This window comes from Poecilia reticulata, linkage group LG22 (genome assembly GCF_000633615.1).
Source record: "Poecilia reticulata strain Guanapo linkage group LG22, Guppy_female_1.0+MT, whole genome shotgun sequence".
NCBI classification, from domain to species: Eukaryota; Metazoa; Chordata; class Actinopteri; order Cyprinodontiformes; family Poeciliidae; genus Poecilia; species Poecilia reticulata.
This window is the reverse complement of record NC_024352.1, coordinates 24,113,378-24,136,100: the sequence shown is the minus strand read 5'-3', so window position 1 is coordinate 24,136,100 and position 22,723 is coordinate 24,113,378. Positions and strand designations below refer to the sequence as shown.

The 22,723-nt window shown below is 37.9% G+C and overlaps 1 protein-coding gene across 3 annotated transcripts; it reads left to right on the top strand.

The window, feature by feature from the left end:
- The first annotated feature begins 403 nt into the window (after positions 1-403).
- Positions 404-22,652, top strand: LOC103458822 (nuclear receptor coactivator 7). Of its 3 annotated transcripts, none has more exons than XM_008399899.2 (16): positions 404-511; positions 4,193-4,382; positions 6,283-6,482; positions 7,155-7,216; positions 8,615-8,734; positions 10,041-10,202; positions 12,250-12,381; positions 12,459-12,643; positions 14,248-14,579; positions 15,510-15,648; positions 16,431-16,599; positions 16,674-16,784; positions 18,717-18,869; positions 18,943-19,038; positions 20,585-20,658; positions 21,557-22,652. In XM_008399899.2, the coding sequence occupies exons 2-16, from the start codon at positions 4,282-4,284 to the stop codon at positions 21,690-21,692; spliced, it is 2,172 nt and encodes a 723-aa protein (XP_008398121.1). In that variant the 5' UTR covers positions 404-511; positions 4,193-4,281; the 3' UTR covers positions 21,693-22,652. The 3 variants fall into 3 exon arrangements, with proteins under 3 accessions (XP_008398121.1, XP_008398120.1, XP_008398122.1); XM_008399898.2 differs by having other exon boundaries at positions 405-511; positions 10,038-10,202; XM_008399900.2 differs by lacking the exons at positions 404-511; positions 4,193-4,382; positions 6,283-6,482; positions 7,155-7,216 and adding an exon at positions 7,234-7,517 and having other exon boundaries at positions 10,038-10,202.
- Positions 22,653-22,723: the final 71 nt, after the last annotated feature.

Here is a 22,723-nt window from a genome sequence, read left to right as displayed (position 1 = left end):
AGCAAATATTTGTTTTTTTGCTGTACAAATAGGAAAAAGAATGGGCTGAAACACTGAGCCTTGCGGTATTCCATAAAACAAATCTAGTAAGAAGAACAAACGGGACAAAAATGAACTTCTTTTCAACAATATTTTGTGAAATAATTTCAGTCACTGCTAAATTATGATTTATGTTGCCTTTTTATTTCAGTCGTACAATATTCCACATGGTTAGAAATGACGAGAATCAAATGACGAGTGTTGAAACATTTAGTGTAAAAATAACCATAATATTGTTTCTTTCTTACATTTTTTTCAAAGATGTTTAAATCTACAAGATGTATCACTCCCATCTACTTTATTCCGCGTGTCTAGAAGGGGAGGGGAACTATCTTGACAAATGGCGGAGTCGGCGCTCCTGACAGGGAGGAGCCTCAACTTGTTTCTGTTATCTGCAGTGATATCATAACCCTGCAACATGAAGGTGCGCTCATGTGACAGCCGCTCATCTCCGTCCTCGGGCTGGACTCAGGTCAGTAGAGATGCAGCTCACGTTCCCCTCTCTGTTTCCCGTTTGTTTTCATTCTGCTCGCTGCTGGGTGTCGCTTGCTTCTGCAGTAGCTGCTGTCTAGATCATTCTGTGTGATGTCGTCTGAATTGCTGACTTCCTCCACAGCGATCATATTAACACCAGCTTTTACAGGAAACAAGTTCTTGCATGTTCTCAACAGTATGACTGAATAATGGAGGGAAATTACTAAGCGTGTTTTGGTTACTCTCTGTTGCTAATAAACCACCACACAGAGGGACGTGAGCCCGGAATACCAAATGAGGGCTGCAATCTAATGTTTATTATATTGTTATTATTGGCTCTTATTTAACTGAACTATATTATTTGAAACATATTCGACGATTAGGCTTATGGTCGAATAATGTTGGTGCTGTTTTGCTGCCAAAACAACAATGACCCGTCCATTAGCTCCACTTGACCCCTGAGAGTGTGCTGATGTTTAAGTTATGAGGTAGGGCCTCCCTTCACCGGACTGGTTTTTGCAGCAAATCTCACACATTCTCGACTTTCATGATATCTGAGGAATTTGAAGGCCAAGTTAGCAGTTAAGCTAGTTATTGTGCTTCAGAAATGCTAAAATTGGAGGTATGACTGTACCTTTGCAGTTGTGCAGCTAAGTACCTTCTGAAGTGTATGGAGATACATTATATGTTCAAAGCACAAGCAGCTGTAAAATGCAAACTACAAATATTTTTCCATCATCTGGCGCCCGCACTAGCGGCGCCCCTAAGCGTCATTTAGCGTATATATGTTTTTTGCGCCACTGTCTCTGCAGAATGACTTTTCTTGCATGTTCCCCAATGAAGTGACTCGGTCATGTAACAATTAATCAAATTAATTGTGATGAAAATAATCCTCAGCTAGTTACTAGTCAATTAATCGTTAACTGGAGTATAGAGACTCAAAAAAGGGAGTTTTTCTGAAAGAACAACACAAATAGAAACATTTTGCATTTAAGAGGAGAAACCCTATGTTCTACCCAGAACTCCTAACGTGGTAGTTTTAGCTTCACTCGGTTCAGATTATGTAAAAAATAGTCTTCTTCCAGGCATGTTTTACTATCCAATTATCAATTTATCAGCTCAACTGTAGTGATGCTAAGTCAAGAAGAGAGGGCTGCCTTTGCTATAAATTATCAGGCATCAACTAAAAGAATGCTATGCTATTTCATTTTAGGCAAGAAAATGTTTATTTTCTAATTTACAAAAGGAACTGAATGGCTTTATTATTTGCATTAATAATAAAGCCATTTATTTCTAATATTATATTTCTAATATTATATAAAATAAGCTAAAGTGGCTAGCAAAAAAATGTTGACTGTGGCAATTTCTTTATCTGATTAATCGTCAGAATAAAATAATCGTTTTCTGTAGCCCCACAAACATGCATGGTATCTTTGTTTTAGCACCCATATTAGCCGATGTTAGTCATTTTTTATCGGTCCGATAAGTAAAACTGGGCCAATTATCAATGTTTACTTCCATCTTGTTATTCCCTTCACTTATACAAAAGTTTTGTGAATGTTGCAGATTAAATAAAGGATTGCAAAACATGATTCATAAATTTAGCTAGCAAACTAAAATGGTTGAGTAATTTTTCAGAAATGTTTTAATTCAGCCACTTTGTAGCATTTAAGGTCCTGTCACATGATTCCAGTCAGATTAATAATAAGCCTCCAGGCTCTTACAAAACCTTCTTTTTAGTGTTTAAGCCATTCAGACGTGGATTTTCTGGTGCTTTGGATCATTTTCCTGCTGAAAAACTCTCAGCTTAATGGTCAGACATTTTCTCTCTTGATTTTCTTATAGAGATCGTTACAAATGATCCAGACTCTGGGTGATTTGTTGATTGTTGACTGTTACGACTGGCTCAAGGTCATAACAAAACGGGAAACCATGCAGGTGTTAAAGTGTAGAAAAATGAATATTTATTAACAAAAACAACAATGGATTGTGGATATTAGTATCAGTGGTGTAATGCAAACGCTTGGATGTGTTGTATGAGTGCATATGGAAGTGTTGAAGTGCAAAAACAAAGACAAACTCAAAAGTGCAAAAAGGAAGGGAGCTGAGGCCTGGCAACAAAACACTACAAGCGTCAAGGCAGAGTGGACGCTGAAGGCCACCCAGAAGATGGAGACAGCCAGGTTTAAGTACTCTGCACTCCCAATCAACCTGATCAGCAGCACCTGCAAAGGGGAGGAGCACAAGGACAGACAAAAGCAACACCTGCAGCCCAGCCCTTAAGGCCCAGGGCCGTAACATTGACTGTGATTTATTTGAGTAACTTTGGTTTGCCAGCTAATCCTGGAAAGATTCCCAACTGTTCCATGTTTTCTTGGTTTGTGGATTGGTTGGAGATCCAAACCCTCAGAAAAAGCTTTCTACCATTTCCAGACTTAAAGGGGAATTGTTTGTCATCAATTCGATTCAATTAAATTCACAACAAAGGTCATTTAAAGGGCATCTTACAAAAACAAATAATTTAAATTCAATCTTACATTCATTCCAATTGATCCTAGATATTTATTATTCAAAGTAGTTTGCAAAGTTTTGTTTTCCAAGTTATTGACTTGCAGCATTCAAACATACTGAGCATGCATGTGGCGACAGTGGAGAGAAAAAACTCCCTTTAACACAAAGAAACCTCCAGCAGAACCAGAACAAGCGGCCATGTTGGATTATTTTCTATGTTCATGAAGAGTAAAAAGTTAATAGCAGAAGAACCACAGCCAAACTGAACGCCAGACCAGATGTTGCTTCTAAAGAACAAAGAAAACAAAACGCTGGCACTTGAAATAACAGCAAATAACACAAATTGTAGAGCAGAAGAAGAAGAAAGTGAGAGTAAGTGTTCAGTTTGACCTCCAGTAGCCTCAGCCTACGGCAGCGTAATTACAGAAACACATCAGAATAACTGAACTCAACTGTATGAAAAAGGAAAGATTTAAAGAGGAAGTATTATGTAAAATTATCTTTTTGAGCTTTACATCGTCTTATAATGTTTCTCCCTCATCAAAAACAAACCTGGAGCGCTGCTTTGATTTTTTTTCATGCATGTTTGAGGAATCCCTTAATCTCCATGGCAACCATTCAACTGTGCAAAACGCCTGGGTGGACCTAGCCCCGCCTCCAAGGATGAAACTCCTCCCCCACTCAGCTCCTTCAGACTAGCCAGCAGTAATTAGCAAACACCTGGTGGAGCAACTGAGCTCATTATAGGAGCTGCTGCTCAGTGAAATGCTGACAAAAACATTGATGAAGTGATGAAGGGTTAATGAAAGAGCAATGTTGTTATTTAGATCAGGACTTGATGTGTTGCTTCTTTACCTCCTTCATGTTGTCACACAGGTTCTATTGAACTCATTTCTTGATTCTTGCAGCAACCAGACCCATGAAATAGTTGAATCATGGTTCAAAGAAGGGAGCAGGTTGGTTTTCACAGCACTTCGCCTGGCGGCCTGGGGTTACAGGCTCATATTGATTGTCAGGCTTACGAACTAATGACATGGGATGATTGGCAGTTTTGCCGAACTGAACGGCTGCCTCCGTTATTCTGACGAGAGTCTGGTTCACGTCCTCCTGCCTGGTGAACGCAGGTAAAAATCAGCTCACATTGTATGATTTTCCCGTCTCCTGCCAGGTGCAGTAAAAGGGGCTAAACAGTGAGCATGGGGAACAAAAGGAGGAAGGACGCCAGCTGAGCTCCTGCACCAGACCAGAAAACCAGAAATGGCTCAATCAGTGAGACGGCCGGAGACGTTAGGAGCCGTCAACCTCAAACCTCAGGCGGATAAAACCAGGAGCGGCTACTTCTGCAACGTGAAGAGCAGGTATCTAAACGTCCTGACTGGCTCATACCTTCTTCAAATCCAGCAAAACTGGCGTCAAACGTTTGTGCTGCAAATGTTTTTTATTTGTGCCGCTATAATTTAAAAGATATTAATAAAAGTTTCCAGAGGTCATGAAAGGTCAACCAGCCTTGCCCACATTATCCAAATCTAACAAAACTGATGCCAATCAACTCAATTATGTTTGTGCAGCAAACATTTTTGTTTGAGCTGCTTTTTCTTTGGAGTTATTAATGAAAGTTTAAAGGTCAAAAGGTCAACCAGCCCCAGCCACATCATCCAAATCTAACAAAATCGGTGTCAAATGTTGGAGTGGCAAAAATTTCTGTTTGTGCTGCGTTTGCTTTGAAGATATTTGGTAAAGTATGGAAATCTTTTTATCAATGTCTTTAAAATAACAGCAGCACAAACATTTGACACCAGTTTTGTTATATTTGAGGACGGTGGGGGGCGACTGCTCCGGGCCTCCAGGGCAGCACCATGTGGGTGAGAGGAGCCCCATCTTGGCAGGAAGTGTTCGACGACTCCCACTCCACTATAAATAACTCAGAGCCGACTGCGGATGCTGCGCTGCTCACGCTTTGGCTCTCCAAGTCCGAAATCCTTGAAGCTGCACCTCAAAATAAAATCTGTGAAAAAGAAGAGTCGAAAAACGAAAAGATGCATGAAATGCAGCAAATATTGTCCAATCTTTGTTCTTTTTTGATGCTTTTTATCAACAAAAGAAAATAGCATCCCAATCTTAGAAATGATTTTCCAGTGTTGCTGCATTAAAAAAAACATCTAGATTTAAAATTCTTTTAGCTTCAAGTTTATTTTCAGTTATAAGAACAGGATTTGGTTTCTTCTGGAACAATTTGTCGACCAGGAAAATCTGTAATCTTGACATTTATCAAACTTTCTTCTCTTTTTTTTGCGTTCTCCACCTTTTCATGTTTAAGTGTGCAAAATAAATTGTCCAGTTTTCTTTAAATTCCCTTAATAATTTCCTTCATGAAACAGAAAACTCAATTTTCATCCTAATCAGCTCAGAAAATTAAGTTTAAAACTTGGACCAAACCCTAAAAGTTGTCCAATGTGGATCAGAGGAAAGTATTCATAGAGTAAATTTCCACAATGGAGCTTTATGAATGCAAACTAATAGTGTGGCACAGGTGTTACGTTGGTAATAGATCAGTTTATATTGGTAATAGATCAGTTTTTATAGGTAATAGATCAGTTAGTTTTTATTGGTGATAGATCGGTTTTTATTGGTAGTAGATTCGTTTTTATTGATAATAAATCAGTTTATATTGGCAGTAGATCAGTTTATGTTGGTAATAAATCGGTTTTTATTGATAATAAATCAGTTTATATTGGTAATAAATCAGTTTTTATTGATAATAAATCAGTTTATATTGGTAGTAGATCAGTTTACATTGGTAATAAATCAGTTTTTTATTGGTAATAGATCAGTTTATATTGGTAGTAGATCAGTTTATGTTGGTAATAAATCGGTTTTTATTGATAATAAATCAGTTTTATTGRTAATAGATCAGTTTACATTGGTAATAAATCAGTTTTTTATTGGTAATAGATCAGTTTATATTGGTAKTAGATCAGTTWATGTTGGTAATAAATCGGTTTTTATTGATAATAAATCAGTTTTATTGGTAATAGATCAGTTTACATTGGTAATAAATCAGTTTTTATTGATAATAAATCAGTTTATATTGGTAGTAGATCAGTTTATATTGGTAGCAGATCAGTTTTTATTGATAATAAATCAGTTTACATTGATAATATATCAGTTTTTATTGGTAATAGGTAATAGATCAGTTTTTATTGATAATAGATCAGTTTATATTGGTAGTAGATCAGTTTGTGTGTCTGCGTGTCTCAGGTTAGGATCCAAGCTGCCTGCTGGTGTTTCTCAGCCTCCACGGTTCGCTAAGCCTCCCTGGGAGAATCGACCTCAATCCCACATCATGCAGAACGCTGTGGCCGCCGCCGCACATAGCAACGACCCCGTCGCCGTGGGCCGACCCCTCGACCATGTCCCCCACATCAGGAACCCAAAGCTGAGGCAGTACTACCTGCAAGGTGCTGCTGGGCCGCATGATTTCAAATTTACTTCAAATTCCTTTAACCTACTTTGAACAATTAACTGGGCATCAACTGTTTGGGTTGATAACTGAGGCTAGTTGGAATATGTGTGTTGGACTGAACTGAGATTATTATTATTATTTTTCTGAAAGTGCTTTGAGACGACGTTAAACAAACTGAATTAAGATTAATTTAAATTTGAACATTATTTAGATCCTGGTTTCAGCTTCACGGAGAGGAACAGGGCCACTGAAAACAGGAAGAAAACTGGACTTTTCACTCATAATTCTGATTTTAAATCAGATTTTAATTTGTTTGTCACTGTACACAACAATAAACTCAAAATTTATTTTTATTTTATTTTCAGAATTTTGACCTCGTTCCTGGAATTTAGATTTTTTTTCAGAAGTTTGAAATCTTTCTGAGAATTTAGATTTTTTTTTTCAGAATTTTGACTTTATCAAAATTTTAACTGTCAGTACTGATTTTTTTTCTCTCAAATTCTGATTTTTATCTCAGTAATCTGACTTTTTTTCTTCATCCAGAATAAAGTTATAACTTCTTTTTTTAGTGGACATTATCCTCTTCCATACAGCTTTGTGTCCTAAGGACAGTTTTTACCCAGAGTACCTTTAAAAATTGAAACAAGCTTCACTTTCCCCCTCACAGGAACGGCGTGGGATCTCAGCAGCGCCGCAGTGACTGGTGGTTCACCAGCAGATGGCAGCACTGTGAGTCTGTTCTCTTTCACATCCCAGTGGTTGCTACAGCAGCTCCGCTACTGAAACAGATGAGCCAACTGATAACTGGGACATTTATGTAACATCTCTGTGTGGTTGCTAGGAACAGGACTTGGTTTTGAAATGCGTCTTGAGTTTTATGGGCATGTGAGTGTTGCATAGGACGTGTTCAAGGTTCAGAGTTACGATTCAGGTCCAGCAGTTCTGCGACACCATGGGGAAAACGAGTCTGTTCAAGAACTTCTGCAGTAAATACAGTCGAAGGAACGCACTTTCAGGCTTTTACTCAAAGGTACCTATCGGTTTAACTTTTAGAATTTACTTATATTGTATTTATGAGTTAAAAACAGGAAGCTTGGATACATTATGTCTGGTGTGATAAACCTCATGTTCTCACACATTTAGAAATAGAATTAATAGTTATTAGAGCCGTAAAACATTATATTTTGTTCTTTGAACCTGTACTGAAATAGCAGTAAAATCTGAAACATCTGGAAATCTGAGCTATATCTTGCCTCCATAAAGCAAGATAAGAGCTTGCTTTAATTACATAACTAAAAAGTTCTAGTTATAAGTGGAATCTGCCAGTAGAACAAGATATTTTTCCCATCTTATAGAAATACAAATTACTTTGACATATGCTAAAATAGGCTATGAAATTGATTCATTTAAAAACTACAAAAACGCTAAAATCACACTGAGTTTAAAAATCTGCTATCATAAGTTAAAAATTTTCATTGGCAGATTATTTCACTTATTACTAAAACTTTTTCATCAATATTAAAGAACTGTTACCTTAAAACAACCTCATGTTTCTTGCTGAAAAGTTACTTGTAAGTTAGTTTTGTCTTATTTCAAGTGTACTAAAATATTTGCACTAGAAACTAGACCAAAATACTCTGTAAATTTTGTGTTTTTGCAGTGCGTTGTATCGTTTATAGCTGAATGCTTTTGGAGAATAATTTGCAGGCACTTTGCGTTGCTCATGAATGCTCTGATTATTAATTATTTACCACTGAAGTGTATGTTGAACGGAGATGTCATGAGAGGTCTAAGTGCTGCAGGGCGGTAACTTTCCGTTTTAACTTGTCAGGGAATAGAAAACTGATTCGCAGCAGCAGTTAGTCACTGAGCGACGCTAACTGACCGCCGTATTTAAACCACCTGCAGATGTTTTACATTTTCTTTTTATTTGCCTCCCAGCATCAATGATTTGCACAACACGCCATATAATGAATTGTGATGATTAATGACATAAGCATGACTTTTATTGTCTTTCAACTGAAAACAAACTGTTATTTATTGCATTAGCAAAGAGGCACATGTGAAGTGTTTGAACGTTAGGTGATAAAAACTGACTGGAAACCATTTTGTTGCTGCTGGTTGCAGGGTCTCCCCGGGGACACGGTGTTCAGCGTTTCGTCTACGTTCAGCAGCAGCGATGGATCCTCAGGGGACGAGAGCAGAACTTCAACGCAACTCAGCTCTGATACCAACGTAATAAAAGAGGTATGAGCCAGCTGTTAGCATCTAATGTCAGCAGAAATGTGGCTTGTGTTGATTTGTAATGCAAACTAGCACTTCCGCTGCTCTTATGACCAAAATACTCAGCAGGAAGTTACTCCCTTATAGTTTCCATGCCTCACTCAAAACATTCAACCTAGAAATAAAAGCTAATATTATTTTAAAGGGTATCTATAATGCAAAATTCACATTTTGCACATTTTTGTGCTTCCAATCGGGATTCTACTGCTTCTAAAAACAAACCAAGCGATTAAAAAAAAAAACACCCAGCTGTTTTTTGGCAATAAATTGTTTTTTTGGTGATTTGAAAACGAACCATTTCAAAAACTTCTCAAATGTAACATCACAAATCAGAAGGGACTGAGCTGTGACCTGGTAGCCTCAGGGAAGCCCAGCCTGTTGCCTGGCAACCCCAGCAGAGTTCCGCCCGTTGCCTGGCAACCCAAGCAGAGTTCTGCCTGTTACCTTGGAGTTCAAGGACATTTGGTCAGCTGGTTTTACAAAAAGACAAGTGCTTTGTTGTTGACTTTCCAATCAGAAACTATTTGCTGCATTCTTGTAAGTTGTGCAGGAGTATGGAGCTAAATTGGGGCCATAAGGAATAGAAAAAAAAATTAATTCATAAAAGAAAAACTTGACAGAAAATTATATTGAAACTGAAAAAAATCATCTAAAGAAAAAAAAACAAATACTTTTGAATCTGAAAAGTAGAGTTGGACTTTTTTTCCAGTTCAAATTTGTTATTTTCTGTTTCAAAACATTTTTCATTTTCACTTTCAATTTTTATTTTTATTTTTTTTTACAAATTTATCGCTCCAGTTTAGCTCCATACAGGAGGCTCCACCTCTGCTTTTCAAATCAGAGCCATTTTCACGTGGGAGAGTAAGCTGGGGGGGCGTGGCCAGCCAAAGCTTATTTAGAATTACAATGACAAGACGCTCTAAACATTAGGCAGAAATGTGCAGACTAAAATTTCATTATCCAAGAATAATTTTGTAAAAAAAAAATGCAATTAACATTTAATTTAATTTCAGCTTAGGATAAGTTTTGTATAGCTCTATCCCAACCTGTTCAATATGTGACCTTTAATGTGATATTATGGAGCATCGCAGATGAAACAGCCACTTTACATTTACAGCCCTCATCTCCCTCCTGTTGCTCAGATGTGACTACAAACACAGAGAGGAGGGGAAATGCCGAAAGAGGAAGTGATCCCTCCTGCCTTCGCGGTGCGCCCTGTGTCCATGTCAAAGTCAGAGCTAATCTTATCATGGCTTCCTTTCTGAAGCAGCTGGTCTCGAAGAGAAAGGACGCCTCTGTCAGTGGGAAATCCTCTCAGCTTGAACTGGACTGCAGGTCGAAGGAGAAACCGGAGGCAGATCAGGACTGTTTGGATTCGCTCCCGGCTCAGACTCCGTCCCCCTCACCAGAGGCTGAATATGACAAACTTCTTGTAAGTGGAAAATTTGCTGCATGTTCTGCATTTTGCTGAGAAGTGTTTACAAGTTGTAGCCTTTTAGAAAGAAGTAGTTAGCACCCAGTGATTGTTTATTAGCAACCACTGTTTGCTTACGTCAGAGATTTATTAATCACTTCTGATTAGGGCTGAATCGATTAGTTGGATTAATCGGGATACACTAAACAAACCTGCAGGTGTTTATATTTCACAAATGATTTACAGAAAACAAACTGATTTATTAAAATACTGTGTTTATAGAGCTGGAATGATTAATTAGATTAATTGTGATTAATCGATTATTTAAATAGCCATCGACTAATTTAGTAATCAATTAATCATAAACATCTGTTGATAAAACGACACAGCAGTACTAAAACCTAGACTAGAAAAATATACTAAAGATAAAAAAAAACCTTTTTTGTCTGTAAATTTGTTCTACACAGAAGTTTTAGCTTCATCTGGTTTCACATTCTGTTAAATAATTCTCCTATTAAGCACCTTTTGCTCTCCAGTTATTAATCGGTTAATCCAAAAATCAATCTCCAGATCAGGCTTGATCTGTAACGATGTTACATCAAGCAGAAACGATTGAGCTTTCCACGTTTTTCAGTTGTAGGTGCATCCTTTGTATCTGCAACTAAGGATGGAAAGGATAATTTTAGATTAAAAATAAGTATTTTCTTATTTCAAAAGGTAATTGAGTTGTTTAATGTCATCTTTTAATGTATTTCTAATATTGCACAAAAGGGACTTCGATGGAAAATGTGCAGAATATGCACAATTTTATCCGATTAATTGATTAATCGTCAGAATAATTAACTACTGAAATAACTGTTAGTTGCAGCCCCACTTTTGACGGTGCATCATGTCTGCCTTGTTATTTGAAAACTAACATAATTAATCCCAAATCAAAGCAAAAGAAATCAGAGAAAAGCTTTTCTGGTCCTATAGACTTATCAGTATTTATAAATAACTACTTAAAGAGGCCCAACCTTTTGGTTTTACATTTTAGACACGTGAAATAAACATTTTGGAAAGCATGCAGCCTGCTCTGAAGGGACACTTAGAGGCTCTAACACCATCCTTAATAAATCCTGTTTACAGGCTGGGATACCTGCCAGAAGCAGGTTTGGGTTTGGAGGTATTACTGCTGTCACTTTAACTGGTTGCTTTACAGCGTTGGCACCTGAGCTGGATGTAGTTTTTTATTTCCAATGAACAACGTGCTGCGCTTCTCTTTGGAGATTTTATTTACCCCCCCTTATCGTCCTCCATATTGTGTGTTATGGTTAAATACGGGTTCCTGCCTTGTTTGTCACAGATCGTGCTGCTTTAATTACTGTTCTGACTGTAGATATGGGTAAGTTCAGAGTAGAAACCTTTCAGAGATCAATATTGTTTTATTGTAGTTAGTAGAATCATAAAGTCCTTTACTCCTCTGCTTAACTTACATAAGCAGAGCCGGCCCAAGGCATATATATTTAAAATAACATTGAATAATACAAATTAAATGCAATTACTCATGGAAAAATGATTTCTATATTTTTTTTTCACAGTTGTTACACCAATAATAGGTTAATCTCTTCCTGCTGTTGACTGCTGCCACTGTTGAGGGAAATATAAGACATCAAGCTTTTAAACTTGTTTACTGTAAATTTAGTTTTTATCAGCTGGTGTTACTTTCAGATAATTAAAATAATATGGCTCACTTAAACACCACTCTCATTTCAAAACCCATTTTTTACTCCTGTAAGGTTAAAATCAACAGCCATAATAATACTGGTGTGATGTAAGCTAATAACAAATGACGCTAATGATGTGATATGTTACCACAAAGAGTAGCTTAGCAATGTTGGCATTGGGGCCCCAAACGAAAACCAGCCTAGGCCCCCAAAAGGCTTGTGTCTGCCCTGTACAGAAGCTATAAATCAATAAAAAACAAACAGACGGATTCTTCTATCTTAAGATCAAGAAGATCATCTTGTTTTGGTTTAGTCCACGCTGTAAAATAAGCCTGTTCATGTGACTGTGCTGCTGGCAGGATGTGGAGGCGGTGCCGCTGCCAGATGGGCGCCTCTGCCTTCTGGCTCTCCCTCCGGAGTGCTGCCAGGGCGAGCGCCCGGCCGCCATGTTGTATCTCAAACTGTTCTGCCGTTACATCACCGACGGAAAGGTGAGGAACGACAACATATGAACTCTGATTTCAGCTCCGTGGACGTCTGAAATCCCGTCTCCGTCTGTCTCTGCCAGGGTGTGGTTTCTGGTATCCTGGTGGTGACGCCCACTAAAATCTTCTTCGACCCGTCCAAAACCCATCCGCTGGTGATGGAGCACGGCTTCGAGGATTACCTTCTGTCTTGCGCTGTTGACAGTTTGGCGTCCGTCTCCTTCTTCTCTGACGTTTCACACATTCACTTCAGCGCCTCCCAGCAAAGGTCGGTGCTGTTTCACAAATGAGACAAACAGGTTCCAGTTTAATGGTTTATTAGATTAAAATTAGTTCCAGTCGACTAACTACACCGTGTTCCACATTATTATGCAAATTGGACTTAAGTGTCATAAAAATAAAATTTTTTGTTGTGCTATTAAATTTATAGATGGTATTGTGTCTCAGGGATCTTTAAATCACTGTAATTAATTTCATACCTGGGTTCATATCAAACAGCAGCTCTGGGAAGGTTTTCTAACATCCTGCAAGGACATTCAAGCAGAAACTATCCACAAACTCACAAGTTGAATGGATGTGCAGGTGATATAAAGAAGGGTCCTATGTTAAAGAGCTTTTGATTTTAGTACCTGTGACCACTTAATGCTGCACATTTGAAGAGTGACAGTTTGCAGTTCTTTATAATCCATGAAATGTTTAGAAATTATGCCGTACATAATAACTTGGAACAGTGCATTTTGAGTTTTTTATTTTTGAAAAAATACTGTTCTCATCATTTGTTCAGTAAAATTTGATTTATACTGTAATAGTTCAGTATAGTATGAAAATTATACTGACCATTAAGGAAAATCTGAGAAAATAACCACTTGCATAATAATTTAGAACACGGCGTATAATGTACTTTAAGAGTTGTAGTTCTGTCGCAATCCAGCAGAGGGCGTAGCTGGTCACCCTTTTTAAATACGAAGACACAAAGATGGCGGCTATACAGCAGGAGAGAAACGGTCCAGAGTCCGGTTTCGTATGTAAAATGCACTTTATGCGGTTCTGTTTTGAAATATGAAGACCCGACAAGGTCTTTAAGTAACATTATGGGGATAAAAACCCATAATGCCAATAAGCCAGGTTATTTTGAGAGCTGTCGTGAGTTAATGCACCTCATTTAGCGAAGTTTTAACCTTCGGTCAAGAGCAACTGCAGGCTACTTCTCTGTTCATGAGGAATTAAGTGTTTCATAGTTTATTTTCCTCTTTTATTGTTCTATTCAAAAACCTAAGAGGTTGTGAGAAAATAACAACTTTCTGTTTATTTGGTCAGTATTTATACTACAACGGCGTATTAGGGCTATTGTAGATGGGAAAATGGAGTAAATTTCCAACAAAACAAGTTACTTAGTTCCAAGTATCTAAATTTGCAAGAAAAAACTCAGAAATTTTTAAGTTAATCTAGGAAATATTTTGAAATAAAGAATTAGGGTTAGAAAAGAGTTTCAAAAGTCAAAATTGTACTTTTAAAACTCAGAGATTTCCTCTTTTTCTAGAACATTTTCTAGCCAATTTTCAACTATTCAAACTCATAAATTTTTGGTTATTCTAGAAAATATCTGAGATTAATCTTTTTTTTCTATCTGCAATGTCCCAAATACACCATCATATAATTCACCTGATAAAATAATATTTAAATTTAACTACTTTTTTATTCAGCATTTTATAAAAAAATTATGTTGTGAAAAGATGGTTGATCTTCTTGTTACAAGAGAAAACTGGTTGATCGATGAGCTCAGCCATCTTTACATTCAGTTATTAATTGATAACGCGCCTCCTTAGTTCAAAGAAAAAGCTAAAATAGCTGATTTTGTTGTTTTCATTGCAGAAGGAGAGGAAAACCAAAGAACATATTCCAGAAGCTCAAATCCACTAAGAGTCATGGAGGCAAAAAGCCGGAGGATTCCCCACCGGCGCTGGTTTCTGCGGCTCCGTCGCTGCTGCCCAGTCCCACCCTGAGCCTCACCAACCAGGTTCCCCAGCAGGACGAGGCGGACGGCAGAGACACGGACGATGTGGACGGGGGGCTGGACGGCAGCTCGCTCAGGGTGCTGAACGAGGAACCTGTGGGCGGCCTGGCCGTCCTGAGCAGCGCCGCCACTTTCTGCTGCGGCGGACCAGAGGACACGGAGAAATCCTCAGAGAAGAGTCAGGCTGAAGGTGAGGCTGGATGACATGGCGTTTTAAAACTAACACTACGAAACTCAACAATAAACTCAGCTTTTTTTGAAATTATCAAAAACTTCTCAAATGTAACATCACAAATCAGCAGGAAATGAGCGGTCCAGTTATATATATAAGATAAAAGGGACAGGGAACTGGGGTTCCCTGGTAACCCCAGGGAATCCCAGTCTGTTGCCTGGCAACGCCAGCAGAGTTCCACCCGTTGCCTGGCAACCCAAGCAGAGTTCCGCCCGTTACCTTGGAGTTCAAGAACATTTGGTCAGCTGGTTTTACGAAAAGACAAGTGCTTTGTTGTTGACTTTCCAATCGGAAACTATTTCCTGCATTCTTGTAAGTTGTGCAGGAGTATGGAGCTAAATTGGGGCCATAAGGAAAAGAAAAAAAAAACATAATTCATAAAAGAAAAACTTAACAGAAAATTATATTGAAACTGAAAAAAATCATTTAAATAATAAAAAAAAACACTTTTGAATCTGAAAAGTAGAGTTGGACTTTTTATCCACTTTCAAATTTGTTATTTTCTGTTTCAAAACATTTTTCATTTTCAGTTTCAACTTTTTTTCTTTTTTTTTTTTCTTCAAATTTGTTGCTCCAATTTAGCTCCATACAGGAGGACTCTGCTTTTCAAATCAGAGCCATTGTTGCAACCCCCTATGTTATATTTTCTTTATTAGGATAGGTTTGGTCTTTATATAATACTGATGTGTAAATCATCACACATCCCAAAGTTAGAAATGTTTACTGTATTCTAACCAACTAGACCAGGATTTGTGTCACTCTTTCTTTAAAAAAGTTTACTATTTTAATTTATCAGAATTTTGCCCTTGTTAAAAATAACTATTTTCCATCTGGGTCTAACTGCTGGCGGGGAAACCGTCTTGCTCTGGACGTCTGTTTGCCTTCCAGCTCCTCGAAGGCCGTCGGCGGGAAGTCTGGGGGGTTTGATGTTCGTGCGACTGCGGGTTCAGTCGCCTGCGGGGAAGAAGAAGAGCTCAACTAAAACTTTACCCAGGAGGGACACCTGGCTCGCTCTGACACAAGAAAGGTACAGAAAGGAAAAACAATACCTACAGCAAAACCCACACACAATACTACAAAATATGTAAAGAAATACTGACTTTTCTAAAAGTTACTCAATATTTCTCACTTTCGGTTAGCATAAGTGCTAAACTCTCACCTTCTGATTGGTGTGGGTTGAATGTTTATTTTGTAAGGTTGTCAAAGTCAAGCTAGCATAGCTGAACTACTTCCCTCACTATTCTTTTCTCCTAATTAAAACTTTTTCCTGACCTTATTATCTAGTTGTCGTAGCAAAGCTCTGTGTCCCTTTTATTTTATATATCAGGCGTACATTTAAAATTTAGCGCATATGTTGATAACTTAACAGCTAAAACCAATGCAAGTCATCATTAGCTGGCAGTTTTTGCCCTCCAGCAGGAAATGGGGGTGGGATCCATGTGACGTCACGCTGCAACTGGTCTATAAAAACAACTGATGGTTAATGTTGAAAGAAACTTTTGACACAAATAGATTTTGTCAGATTTATTTGTTCTGCTTTTGTTTTTTGTTTGCATTGTATCTCTGCTGTTTTTACTAAAGTAAATTAATGACTCCAACTCATTTAAAGTCACCACTTGTTAACAGGTGACTTTCTAACTCTTTAACATGCAGATTTGCTACTTTTTCCTCGTTAAATAAGAGAGAAGCTCAGGAAAAGCAGAGCTGATATTAAATGCTGTCTTCCTCGCAGCAGCGTCTCCTTTCTGCTGCAGCTGTCGCTGTTGTTTGTCATCCCAGTTATCCTGACTCATCCTGCTCCCCCTGCAGCTCCGACGAGCTGCGCTCCTTCCTGCAGCTTCGCCGGCCAGACCTGCGTCTCCTGGACGGGGAGGAGGAGGCAGACCACGATGAAGAAGAGTTCGTCCTCATAGAGGACAGCGCAGAGGAGGACGAAGAGATGTTTCAGATGCTGCGCGGCTCCGGAGACGACTGGGAGGTGAGCGGGACCCTTTCCTACCTGTGGATTAAAACCAGAGGAGCTAATATAGCGTCTGCGTTTCTTCTTTGGAGATGGTGTTGATGGAGGAGAATAAAGACAAGCTGATGATCGACAGGGAACCCGAAGGGGTCGGCAACGTCGTGGAGAACAGCCGCGTTCTGCAGGTTTCACATGTCAGAGAGGTGAGCGACGCTCCGCCATGTGATCCCACTGTTGACACAAAGCACACATGCACTTTGAAAAGCCTCGACTTAGTGGAGCTCAAAGGTCTAATTACTGCTTTGTTGCTTTTAATTCACTTTAAACCCTTTCAGTGAAATTATGATTACATGAGCGACTAACGACTAATCGATTAATCTATTGGTAATTCTGTATAACAGGGGTAACCAAACTTTTTCCTGTGAGGGCCACATAACTTTCCCTTCTCTGGTGGGGGGCCGGAGTTAGTTTGTAACAGAAAAAGTGTTACACGTTTATCACCTGCGCTGCTGGGAATTGTTGAGGTGGGGGAGGGGGGGAGGGTTCCTCGATTGATTCTTACCCAGAAAGCACATGGGCAAAAACCGTTAGTGAAACGGTCACTGGGACTGACTAGTATATATTCCAGTGAGGGAAAGTAATTTTAACATATAAATTCCTCATATGTTAACATAAAGGCTCGTTTTGAAGTATAAGCTGCTACTTACAGGCAATGTTTCAAAGAATTCGACCTGGAATGCGGCGTTCATAACAAACACGTGTGTTCATCTGCTCTACCGCTAGCAAACAACCGTACTGATTAAATAACATAAAAGTCAAGCAGTTCCCTAAAAGTCCAACAGATGGCAGCAATGCGCCATGCAAGACAAAACACCCACAGTTTACAGGACACACTTCCTGCTACAGAGCCCCCTGGTGGTTGAAGAAAAATCCACATATAAACCGGAAAATACAATATATGAAAAAATGAAACAAAACTGAAACTGTTGACTTTAACATTAAATACACCTTTCTCAACAGGTGAGGGCGCACTTTTTCCATCTATAATCAGACATTTAAGCGACTTGAAACCATTCCTCCCTCCCTGGCACCTCCAGCCCCCCCCATAGCTCCACCCCTGCTCTCTGGTATTGTTCAGGGGGCCGGACCAAATGTGGAGGCGGGCCGAATCCGACCCGTGGGCCGTAGTTTGGGGACCACTGCTGTATAATATTGGAAATACATTCATGAAATGCAAATAAACAAATGATTTAATTCCTCTACCAGTAAGGAACATCTTTAGTACGACGTCTTTTTAACTTAAATGTATACATTTTTGTACAGCTTTGGCTGATTTTGTGCTCTGACTGTGTTGTTCTTTCAGCAAATGGCCTTTTTGGAGTCTGTCCTACTTCAGCTCACAATTAATCAACAAATGAAGTAACTGACAATTATTTCAATAATCAATTAATCGTGATTAGGCCGATTAATCGTTTCAGGCGTCGGTGAGCAATGCTCTGTTATTTGATCTGACTGTTGAAGCACAGACTCGATTTAAAGGTTTAGCTGATGCTGCGTTTCTCTTATTTCTCTTTAAAATGTAGAAATTTCAGAGAAGTAATGATTATGTTAGGCTCCGACTAACAATTATTTACTAATCGATTAGTCTATTGGTTATTCTGACAATTAATCAGACTAAAAATGTTCAGATTTTTTTTATCAATATTAGAAAAACATTAATAAAATGCAAATAAACAAATGATTTAATTATTCTATGATTAATCGATTACTAAATTAGTTGCTGATTATTTCAATAATCAATTAATCATTCTTCACTTATTGATTAATTATCTGCAGATCAACTCGTTTTAGGAACTCAACCAGATAAATATTTCACACTGTAAATGTTAACTTTGTAAAGTTTATGTGGGACATACAGTCAAGGTTTGTAATAATTAAACTTTTTCTGGCTTGTGTAAACAAACGTTGAGGATTAAGTTCAACTAAATGAGGTCAAATAAAACATTTACAATTTGTTTTTCTTATTCAACCTGAAAAAAAAAACATTTATAAGTTTTAATGTTCCACAGGCTGTTGATCTGTTGCATAAAATCCCTGAAGTTGTTGGTTTTAAGTGGTAAGTGTGTTTTTGGCAGCTGTGTAAGGAGCTTCCTGCCAGGACGGTGGGCCGCGCCTGGCAGCTCGCTTACAGCACGTCCCGGCACGGCGCCAGCCTCAAGTCCCTCTACAGGAAGCTCAGCAGCACCGACTCTCCTGTGCTGATTGTCATAAAAGATGCTCTGGATGAGGTAAAAACTGTGACAGAAACTATAAATGTGGCGCCGTCGGCTGTTTTTGATCGATTGTGAACTAATCCATCAGCTTTTTGGGGCCTTCCTGTCTGATCCTCTGAGACCCAGTGAGACGTTTTACGGCACTGGAGAAACCTTCCTGTTCATGCTGCATCCTCGTTTTAAGGTAAGCTAATAAAAGAGAAGCTAACTGGAACAAACTCCAGCTTTTCATCTCATTATTAAGGGAAAACTTTTCCAAAATGGCACCAATTGTGAGATAATTCATTATAACTTAGTTACCAAAGAGCATTAAACTTTATTATCACTTAATATATTACAACTATTGTATTTTATAACATAATTTTTTTGTATTATAAAAATGTATTTTTTTTATAATTGTAGTGGCACTCTTTCTTCGGTGTTTTAAAAGAAACCACTCAGAGCTGCAGACACAATAACTTCACTCGCACGACATGACGAGTTTAGATCTTTACTTAAAAATAAAGAGGTTACAAGTCATTTGCACGGACGTTAAGAAAACTATATGTTCTCGTACAGCTCTGTCTAATATGGCACTGCACGTTCTCCATTACGTCACTACAAGGGAGCGTCAAGCATTTTTCATATCAATAATTTTCTTAGAACTAAAACTACATAAGATGAATTAAGAATTATATAAAATATAAACTGCAACTATAAAATTTACTTTTCCACATTCTATCTTTCCTGCTTTATGGCTCTTACAATAATATAATTATAAAAATATATATATTTCATATTAATCACATCCATTTTTTTCTTGTCAGCCATTTCAGTTGGATTTAAATAAGTTACTTTATTTAAATGTATTTTATTCTTTTTTTCCATTTTTCTATTTCTACTCCCCACAGCGCCCCCTGGTGGCCCCAGTTAAAAAACCCACTGTATTAAGATGCCCTGCAAAACTAAAATAACTGCCTTTTTAAAAAAAAATCTTATATCATTAAACCGTTTTTATAGTTTTTTAAAGTTAGTTTTTAAATGTTTCATGTGTTGTCACTGTTTTCATCTGGGGAAATGTATCAAATGTTCATTTAAATCCATCCATTTTCTTTACACCCTTGTCCCCCAGTGGGGTCAGGAGGGTTGCTGGTTCCTCTCCAGCTAACATTCCGGGCGAGGGGTGGGGTCACCCTGGACAGGTCGCCAGTCTGTTGCAGGGCAACACAGAGACACACAACCATGCACACACACTCACACCTAGGGACAATTTGGAGAGGCCAATTAACCTGACAGTCATGTTTTTGGACTGTGGGAGGAAAAAGCCCGCCATGCACAGGGAGAACATGGAGACTCCATGCAGAGGGGCCGGGAATCGAACCCAGAACCTTCTTGCTGCAAGGCAACAGCTCTACCAACTGCACCACTGTGCAGCCCCTCATTTAACTCCATTCTTTTTTACTTTTTTTCTAATTGTCTTCTTCTCATTTTATTTTCTCCAGTCCATCAAAGCAGCTGAAAATGAGCCAGGCTGTTCCAGCTCTGAAAACAATGCATCTGCTGTCCAATTAGGCATTACATTAATTAATCGTTTAATTAATTCCCGTTTGCATGATTTTTTTTTGTTGTTCTTCCAAAAAACTGGATGATAAAAGTTAGCAGAGTCTTGGTTTGGTCTCATTTACAGAGATTTAATAATTCATGTTGTTTGTTTTGCTGTTTATTTATTTTGGATATTTAAAATGTTTCAGAGCTTCAGGTGGACAGGAGAAAACTCCTTCTTCATTAAAGGAGACTTGGACTGCTTCGCTGTTGGCGGCGGAAGGTAAAAATGTTTTCAGCTTTGCGTTTCGTCTGTTTTAGGACGAGATAATCCTTTATTAGTCCCACATGTGGGACATTTAGGCTGCTTGGCAGAAAAGTCGGGACATTTTGCAGGTTTTTCATTTACCACTTCAGCCATTTTTTAAATACAATATCAGAAATACATAAAAAGATGTAAATAATTCAGTTACTTTTTTAATAAGAAAATTAACATTTTAGAATATGTGGCAACTTGTGTTGAAAATTTTAATTTACAATAAAATATACCTTCTAATAAAAGAAATATATAGAAAATAAGTATCTTTGGATGCTCAGTTTGCTGTTCTGTTGATCTTGAGTCTGTATATAGATGTTAGCAATTAATCAATAACTGTATTAGACAGTTATATCAAATCAATTAGTGATTAATCATGATTAATTGATTACTAAATTATTTGACATTTATTTCAAGAATTGATTAGTCTTGATTCATCATTTTTAATTTTGATTAATCAATTACTAAGTTAGTTGACGATTATTTTGATAATCGATTAATCATGATTAATTGTGATCGTAATGACTTATTAAATTAGTTTAGTTCAGTAATTGATTAATGATTAACTGATTACTAAATTACTTTTATTTTAATAATAAAATGTAAATCGCTTTATCATGATTAATCAATACTAAATAAATTGATAATTATTTTAATAATTGATTAATCATGATTAACGGATTTACTATTTTTAATTAGTCATAATTAATCTTTACTAAATTAGTTGACAATTATTTGAAAACTCAGTAAATTCTGATTAATCAAATAATTGTTGTACTAATTGTGATTACTTGGTTAGCATAATTTCAGTAGTGATTAATCGTGATTAATCGTTCCACTGCTGCTGCTCTCTATCTCCCCCCAGTGGTCACTTCGGGCTGTGGGTCGATGAGAACCTGTATCTGGGCCGCAGCAGTCCCTGCTACACCTTCAACAACTGCTGCCTCTCTGAAACCGACGATTTCCGCATCATGGAGCTGGAGGTGTGGACGTTCAGCTGAGGACACGGCTAATTGCCCAGAAGAAGAAACTCGTCTATGTAGATCACGTCTATATAGACGTATATTACCAGACTGTCCTCAGCCAAACTGAGTGCTCTTACTGTAAATTAGCATCCTCAAATTGTTTTATAATTGGACATTAATACGTGTGAATACAATCCTGCATGACTAATGTTAAAATACGTACGAGATCTGAGGAGTTCATCCGCTCTTCATCACCATGTCTGCGGTTTTTCGTCCAGCTGGAACGGAGACGATGCGTTTTTTCTGTTCCACGGTAAAACGGCGTAGAAACGGGACGAGCGTCATCACTGCTGCTCAAGACTCTGACCGCTCTACCTGGCTCACCTCATTCAGTGGATTAATCCGTGGAAATCTGCACAATGTGAATTCGAAAGGTTGTTTCCTGGATCTGGTAAAACGTTTGCTTTGACTCGTCATCACCTGCGCAGACGCCATTTTGATCTGGGGTTTAACGACACCTACAAACTATGATTTGTTTAAGTTGGAGTGATTAAATACAATGAAATATTACGGCCATACTAACAAAATAAAAACTAAAAGATTAATTTAGGAGAATAAAGTTGCAGTACTATGGCTTTATTATCAATACTATGAGTAAATAACTACTAAATTAGTTTATTATTTCAATCGTTTAACAATTCATCTATTCAAACTATGAATAAAGTCTTTGCATGAGAATGAAGTATTACAAAAATGAACTCAAAATAATTCAAGACCAATCATGACTGTTTTATATTGCAACTTTATTCTTGTATTATTTTATTATTTTACGCTCATTATTAAAGGCCGTTGGAAACAAATTACAAGACTTGACCCTCATATTTTTATTTTCTTAGCGTGGCCCTAAAGCTGTCGCAATCATATGAAACAATTGGGTTTTAAAGGCAAAACTCGATTCACAGCTTTGAATTTATTGGTAATTTTCTCTAATCAAAACTCCATCCATCCATCCATCCATTTTCTTGCACCCTTGTCCCCTCAGTGGGGTCGGGAGGTGCTGGTGCCTC